This window comes from Protopterus annectens, chromosome 11.part0 (assembly GCF_019279795.1).
Source record: "Protopterus annectens isolate FY-2018-M chromosome 11.part0, PAN1.0, whole genome shotgun sequence".
In the NCBI taxonomy this organism is placed as follows: domain Eukaryota; kingdom Metazoa; phylum Chordata; order Ceratodontiformes; family Protopteridae; genus Protopterus; species Protopterus annectens.
The window spans coordinates 966,149,002-966,157,599 of NC_056745.1; the positions used below are offsets into that span (position 1 = coordinate 966,149,002).

Genomic DNA, 8,598 nt, shown 5'->3' on the forward strand with positions numbered 1-8,598 from the left:
AATTGCAATGGCTGGTATCAGAAATACTTAAGAAATGGCACTATATAAATATTACATAGTTCAGTGTTTATGCCTCCAGGTTTATAGAATCATGGAGTCAATGCAATGGTGTGTGTGTGTGTATATATATATATATATATATATATATATATATATATATATATATATATATATATATATATATATATATATATATATATATATATTGTTTTCTTTATCCTGGGCTATTCATATTACTTCAGCTTCAAAACACTTGTTGACATATTCAATTATACTCACTAGTTCATTACCTTTTCATGTACCATATTCCCTATCAGATAATTGGATAGGTTTATACTCTAAGCTACACTCACACAGTTAACGTCTAGTGTTTAACAATGAAAGAATAAAGTTTCATTCCTGCTGATGTACTTTTTTTCCTCCAGTATGTTCCATTTCATAAAGACTTTGACCTTATCCCTAAGTCACTAATACGTTTTTTACCAATATCTACCGCTATCAACTTGAAAGATCAGTGCACATTCTACCTTTTTACTCTGTTTTGTGACAGTCTGTCTCTCTTCACAGTTAGTATTTCTATTTGATATTTCTGGTTAGTTAACAGATCCTTTAGGACTTTCTACTGCTTCCTAGGATCTTTTTACAGCTGTTAATGATCTAATATTCACCTGCTCCATCTTGCATCATGTACAGTACTTCTGAGACCTTATCCTGTCTCTGACTTCATTTCATTTATAGAAAAATCAATATTGTAAACTTTGTTAAACATCGTTTATTATATGATGTTTTCCTAACATATCTTATTTTGCAATCAATTTTCCTGATCTTATGAAGTCTGTAAGACAAAAAGCGCAAATTCAAATAAAGCCTCTTTAAAAAAAAGTACTGTTTCAAGGTCAGTTATTTTGAGGATTTGAAGTGATTTAGTATGCAAACCTTGGAGCTTCCAGATGGGAGTTAAGATTTACTCTCGTTTCTGAGCCACAACTTTCTGTCGAGTTATTCCCTAAATCATTTTTCGGTCAAGGAAAATCATTAATTGTTTTTCCCTGTGTGTTGTGTTCCATTTGCCACTTACCTCAGTTTCTGACAAACTGCATTATTTATAATTGTCTTTCTCAGTGAGTTGTGTTCCATTTGCCACTTTACCTAAACTTCGGACAGTCTGCATTACTGTTAATTGGTTTTCCATGTGAGTTGCATTCCATTTGCCACTTTACCTTAGTTTTTGACAATCTGCATTTTTGTGCAAATCTTCGCATTCCAGATGTCACCTAAAACTGGCTCTTAGACTAATTACTTGCCAAAAGTAAGAAAGGAAGAATGAAAGAAAAAGAAAGAACGAAAGAAAGAAAGAAAGAAAGAAAGAAAGAAAGAGAGCTGCACATTTCATGCGTTAGTTTTTTAAAGAAATCATGTCTAAAAATCTAATTTGAACAAACTAGCCTAGTTATTAGCCAAATAAGTTGTACTACTGTATGTTTTAAGTGGCACAATTTTATTTACTAGGAATGAAGATTATAAGAATAATAATTAATGTTTAATAAATAAATATTTATTTATTACAGATGTTGGCAGTGTACTTAAAGTTGTGAGTATTGCAAAAGGAAATTGGATAAAAGAAGAAGTTGTGCTAGAAGAACTCCAAGTGTTCCAGGTAAAAAATTAATAAGTTATATCTTGGTTTATTAATTGCAGATACCCACTGTATTTTATGAGGTGCAAGTGCATTCATATGAGGCTCAGAAATCATCCATAGGTTTACCTAAAAATAAAATGCTCTGTTAGCATGATTTATGGTATATCATTGTGCTTTTAATTTTCCTAAGGTATGAGGAACATGTAAACTGAATTAAAACAAATTGTGTTTGTTTCTGCATGAAACGTAGTTGCAGTCAAGTGTAAGTATCTTGGAAATGTCACACAAAAGCCATCCTGAAGTCGTACCACTTTCTGTCTTTTCATCATGACAGCCTCATCACACTTTGTCAGTCTTGAGTTGTAAGTCCTTTGAGTCGACTGATTAGCTGATTACTGCTGCTTGTCTAATTGCTGCTTTCAATTGCTATCATTCATAAGTATGACTAAAGAAAATTCAATGGCAGGCGGGCAGTCACTTTACCAGTTAACAATTGACACATTATAGCTGCTCCTTCTACAAGACAGTTGAAATATCCATAGCAACACCTATATGTCCCCAAGTATTTGCCTGTTTAACATGTCTTCCAGAAGGTTTTTGTGATTTTTTTTTTCAGGCCTTTCACAATTCACTACTGAAGTTTCTGCATAGTCCATGACTCTCGAGATTTATAAAACATACCAGTTTGTTGACAGATGCTGCTGGCAATAATAACTCCCAGTTAAAAAATGTCTGTAGACCAGCTTATTAACATAATGCAGCATTTAGTTTTCTGTAACATAAGAATTTGTACCTTATCTCTATTCAAGAGAAGTACTGCCTTCATGCTTAGAAATGGATTTGTAAACGATGCTCTCAGAAATAGAGGTGACAGTCGATGGAGAATACTGTTCTGTGAAACAAAGAAATTCATTTAAAGTAAAATTGTATGAGGTCATGAGAAAGATATTGAGGAGAAGGTTGCCTATGCTGTTATAGATTGTAAGGAATGCTCAGTAGATGACTATTGTAAATACATTTATTACATTTTTTATAATTATCCCTGACTTTCCTGGGAAATATACTGTAATACAGTACCTATTTCCCAGTCTTACCAATTAGGTTCACTAATGCTGTGCACTATGCTAAATGGATCTGTAAATGGCAAGACAGGAAAACAATATGCCAATTCAGGAATAGTAGTAAACTCTCTTATGTGACTCAACTGATTTTCTAAAAATCTTACTAATAAATTAAGTCTGGCTATAGCAAGTGGGACGCTAAGTTACAGGAAAAGGAGGAATTTGCTCTATAGTATTTCTTTTAATAGCATGATTTAACAACTTAGTTTAGAGTCAGAAGTTCTGATCTGCCCTTGCTACTGCATGGCAAAATTTCAGATATGGAAACCTACTACAGTTATCAAGAGCAATAATACAGTATTGTGTTTAGGGCATGTTAACATGTTTTCCTAGAAGAACAACTGTCTTGACTTATTGGTGATGTGTTGTGATGACCTAAAAGGGGATTGCTAAAAATGCTAAGTGGTGCTATGATGACAGAGCCAAAAATTAAGCATGTCTTACACATTTCTACTCATGAATACCACTCAGAAAGGTAAGCTTTCATTGCTAAAATATAGCCTTTTCTTACAGTTCCTTATTTTCAGTCAAGATTGTCAGTTTTGACTTTGTAAAATTCTTAGATATAAAGCATTTCTTTTTTGTTTATTTTAACAAAATGTCTTTTTTCTGCTACTTGCATGAATGGGATTTGCATGTTTTTGTCCCAACCACTGTTATATTACTATGCAAGCATTTCTACCTCTTCATCTTTGTATGCTTTTTGTTTTAATGTGTAGGATACCTTGCTAATCCTACTTATTTTGTTTTTGTTTTTTGTTTTTTTTTTTTTAAAAAAATACCCAATTATCTTATACATCATATAAGATGATGGTACAACAGATGCACATAATGTTACTCTTCATCTGTTTTACAATGAGCGTGTGTGTGTGTGTGTGTGTGTGTGTGTGTGTGTGTATGCGCGCGTGTGCATGTGTGTGCGCGTGCGTGTGTGTCTGTGTGGCTGTGTGTCTGTGTGTGTGTGCATGTGTTTGTGGGGAGGGGGCATTTACTGACTTATCCCCTTGTTTTTGTATTGTACCAGTGCTTTAGCCTTTGCAGCACTTTATTTTTGCTGTGCTGTTTTTTTTTTCATCTAGCCACACTGTTTTATTGAGTTGTAGCATGTCAATACTGATATGGAACTCTTTGTTTTCTTTGAACTACTGTTAAAAGAAGAGTAGCACTACATTTCCCTGTTCTCATGATAGTTTCCACGTGTGCTGTGTCCCCAAAGTTCACACTAACCTCAAAGATTAAGTTTCCAAGACTTGAGGACAGCAGCCCCACGTTTCCTGCTTCTGTAAGTCTGAATGTGGCTGACTGTATTACATTACATAAACTAAAACAGAAGGACACTGGGAGCCTGTCTAGTCTAAGTGTTTTAGTTTGAGTAAGGCAGCTAACCGCCAACCTTTAACCCTTTCATCCAGGAATCCAGAGCTGCTATAGAGGTCCCACCTCTCTTAATTTCTACCATACATTCCAGTAACCACCTTGCCTTTGAAAAAGAGCATCTTCATATCAATTTTAGGATGTATTACCTTGACTTGCTGGTAATGCACTATTCCTTTTACCTGTACTTCTTTTCCACTGCAATCCCATCAGATGTGCCCCTCACAGCCAGTCTAATTATTCACAGAATATTGCATTTTTCTTTTACATGTGTTTACTATTTCCCTTGCACATGGTTTAAAAGCACCTTTTTCCAGCCTCAGATTCTGCTATCCTGCTTTGTTCCACATGTGCATCTGCTGTGAAGTGACAATTTCCACTGAATTTTCAATTGTGATCTATGGCCTTCTCTTCTATTACTGAGGAAGTATACAACCCATAAATACTGGTACTAATATAGTGCCATAGTAAGTGTACCTCTCAACTATACAGATTTTTGCAGAATGTCCAGATTTTTGCCTCATATTTTTGGTCCATTCATAAAATTGTGGTTTTCTGGCAAGTTAGTGGCACATCTTTAAATATCAAGGTTAGAAAATAATGACACATTTGAGTTTCAGACTTCACACCCTTCAGAAAAATCCATGCCAATACAAAACCTGTTATTCTATCAACTTCCTATGTTTCTAAGAGCAATATTTAAAAACTGTCCCTATTTTAGGGCCTTTCCCCACTTTTATTTACAGCTTTGTCCAGATTCCGTGCTCTAAGAGGTTGAGAGGTACGCAAGTAAGCAAGCTGAGAGGTGGAAACTGTATATAACTCACAAACACACATTAGCCTACTAGTGTTAATGCTTTTGCATTCTGAGAGGTATTTAGTGCCACTCTCCACCGGCTGATAAGAAAAGGCTAAAGATAAGTTCAAAATTCTGGTGTCAGCATGCATTACGATATTATTCTAATAGGGATATTTCAGTCTGACCAAATCTAGATCAGTCTATCAGAAAAAAAGGGCAAAAGTGGCAAAACTAAGAAGAGCAGGCCTTAATGACTAATATACCTGCTTTATGATTTGTGAGTATTATTTTAATTTAGCATTTCCCCAGGTATTTCTTTGGGCACTCAAAGTGAACACATCCCATTTCATAAATAGTAACATATTAGTTGTGTTACTGCAGGTATTATTTAAGGTACAACAGTGGATAGCGAGGAAAAGAATTCTTATAATTTCACAGTCCAGTAACTATTCATCATATCTGAATTATTGGGAAAATTCTGAGGCAGTCCAATTCTAGTCACACCTAAATGTTTTAGCACTGTGGAAATAGCATTGCTTGAGATGTTGCATCTGTCTGCAACAAGAGCTATATAAGTGTCATTTAGATTCTTTCCTCACTGCAAGTTTACTGCTGTGGTCTTTACTTTGCACACACTATGCAAGTATGCTATATATATATATATATATATATATATATATATATATATACACACATATATATATATATATATATATATATATATGTATACATACACATACATGCACACACACACACACACACACACACACACACACACATCTGTGTGTGCATGTCTATATATCAATTAATGACAAGTATGTAATCAAATGGTAACTGACATTGAAAATTGCAAAGACAAAAGTGCAAGTTCTCAGTGAGATTTTTAAAACTGAAATTTGCTTTAACTTTCTAAATATGATCTGCGTATATACACACATAGACGCACACATGTACATATATATATATATATATATATATATATATATATATATATATATATATGTATATATATATATATATATATATATATATATGCATATATGTATGGGTCTACTTTGCATTACTGAAATTGCACTTTACTGAACTTTAAAACGATGAGACAACTATGCTGAAAACCTTCTTTAATAAACTGTCACATCACTGGAATTTTAATCAGGGAAAGGAGGCAGTTGGCCAACATTAGAAACAAACACACCGAAGCATATCAAACCCACTCAAGTGGGGGGGGGCTTCACCCCACCCCCACCCCTAACTAAATATACCAATTCCAAGATCGCACAGTAGTGGGGAAAAGGCCAAATTTCCACATGTTGGCCCACTGCCTCCTTTCCCAGATTAAAATTCTGGTGCTATGACTATTCATTAATGTAGGCTTTCTGTGTAGTCATCTAATTGTTTTAAGGTTCAGTAAAGTGTAATTTCAGTAATACAAGATAGACCCCCCCTACACACACACACAGCTACACACACACACATATATATATATATATATATATGTGTGTGTGTGTGTGTGTGTGTGTGTGTGTGTGTGCGTGTAGATATGTTAACTCCAAGATCTTCTAACTCAAAGTAAGAGGAGTTGACTGCCATATTACATTGATGATTTTAGTTTAGAAATCAGTTTACCTGCACTTTTGTGATTGCAGTTTTAAGTGCTGTTCACTTTTTGATCATATTCCTTATTCTATGTTCCTCATCCATATATTGCGTCTAGTGTAGCCAGTGACTGATAAATTTGTGCTTTGGCCCTTTAGTTTCCTGCTGTTTCTTCTCACGTAAGTTATCTACTAATTGCTGTGATTCTGTTATCATGGGAGCCTCTGTGCTTTTCCATCTTTTCATTGTGGCCTTCATCAACATCAGCAAAATAATCCAAAGTAACTCTTTCCTTTGCTCCATAATAGCCAGAAAATAGCTTTCCTCTGTTAACATCATTCCATCACGCCTATTGCCTGAACCAGCCTCTGTGTATCCAGCCAACATCTCCCTGTTATTTCACACTTCCAAAACACGTATCTATGTAGTTTCCTGTATCTTCTTTGCTGAATCTACAATATCTGTCATCTGCTTGATGGGACATTCTTTGTCTCCTTTCAAGTGTACAAAAATAATTATGCTAACATTTCCAGGAGGGAGAGATACAAAATTGTCTTAATTATAGGGCCTTTTCCTTCCATGCATTTTCTCCTATTTCCTATCCAAGTATCCTACTCCATTTCTTTTCAAATCTCCTATAATATGTAGTTATTTCCTTCCATAAAGCCTTATATAATCTTGAGATTACCCCTCGCTCAGCTCCATCTTTTTGCTTTTTCTCCATTATTCATTTTATCATCCCCAGCCATTCTTATTCAGTTATCTTAATCCAATTTGTCCTCTATGTTTCTTCCCTTACAGCCTGATATTTTAGGTAACTCCATATAGATACATCATACTCAAATAATAGGTCTTCCCATTGTCTGATTATTTCTCCAGCCACAAAAACAACATGCTGCTAATACTTAACCTCTGTTCTCAACAGTCTCCATCTGCCATTTGGTGTACCAGGCCTAGGATCAGTCATTGAAAACTGTATTGTTAATATACCCCTGAATCATCCCCTCAAACAAGTGCTTTGGAAAGTCCTTCCAAGCTCTCTTTCTAGGAATTCTTTTGCTGGCTTAGCTGGTTCTGCCACACCTTTCTGCCAAATAACCTCCAAATATCCCTCTCTCCTATATATACCATGCTTTTTTGAAGCATGATTTTCCATATTACTTCATAATCACTAGCTTTGTACCTTGCTGATAAATTAATAGCTCTTAAATACTTTATAATGTGTGGGGGTTCCATTTCCCTTAACTCCTTTGTCAACATTGTTCTCTCACACTTCACTCTGGTATTCTCTTTCCCTCATATAAAATATCTCATTGAATTTTTAATGTTCTTCATCACATGCTCTCCCCCACCCCCTCTGTGTGGTCTAGAATGTCTACCACAGGCATAGATCCTAGGGTGTCACATGCCAGTGTAACACTTAAACCTGACGATTGATATCCAGACTGAGTTGCTTCCATTTCTGCACAGTACTTTGCATGTAGCCAACACTATGTCATAAATCTTTTCTACAGATTCCTGATAGTTATCCATTAATCATACTCCCAAATACATGATACTCACATCTTCCCACATTTTGGGAACTTTGTTATAGTTTGCCTCTGTTCTGACATATTTATTACAGTTGCTTTTTACATTTCTGTAGTGATTCTAAATCTTGACAGAATCCCAAATTATTCTCCTGTGTTATATAATATTAAAATAACATCAACAAAAAGGTCCATAGTCAATGTTATATATTTCCACTCATCACCTCTTATTTCTGACTGTCTCATATCTATGACTAAGGTTTTGTACTATATATATATATATATATATATATATATATATATATATATATATATGTGTGTGTGTGTGTGTGTGTGTGGCTCTACTTCACAAATCTCATTTGACTAAATTTTATTTGACTGAGACCATAATACTGAATTTTCAAAATACGGCAAACTCAATTGACTGAATCGCATTATACTAAATTGTAAGCCATAGACATGATGTGGGATTCCCTTCTCCTGTGACTTGCTTGTGATAACAATAATTACTGTAACTTATAGAAAGTAGTGTTGTAGAGT

The 8,598-nt window shown here is 34.8% G+C and overlaps 1 protein-coding gene across 1 annotated transcript in view; it reads left to right on the forward strand.

Moving 5' to 3' along the window:
* Positions 1-8,598, forward strand: part of SEMA3D (semaphorin 3D) — a 1,474,119-nt gene that overhangs the window by 1,104,032 nt on the left and 361,489 nt on the right. The window contains exon 13 of the mRNA XM_044088351.1: positions 1,569-1,657. Within this exon, the coding sequence (XP_043944286.1) occupies positions 1,569-1,657 (89 nt within the window). The remainder of the gene's footprint in view (positions 1-1,568; positions 1,658-8,598) is intronic.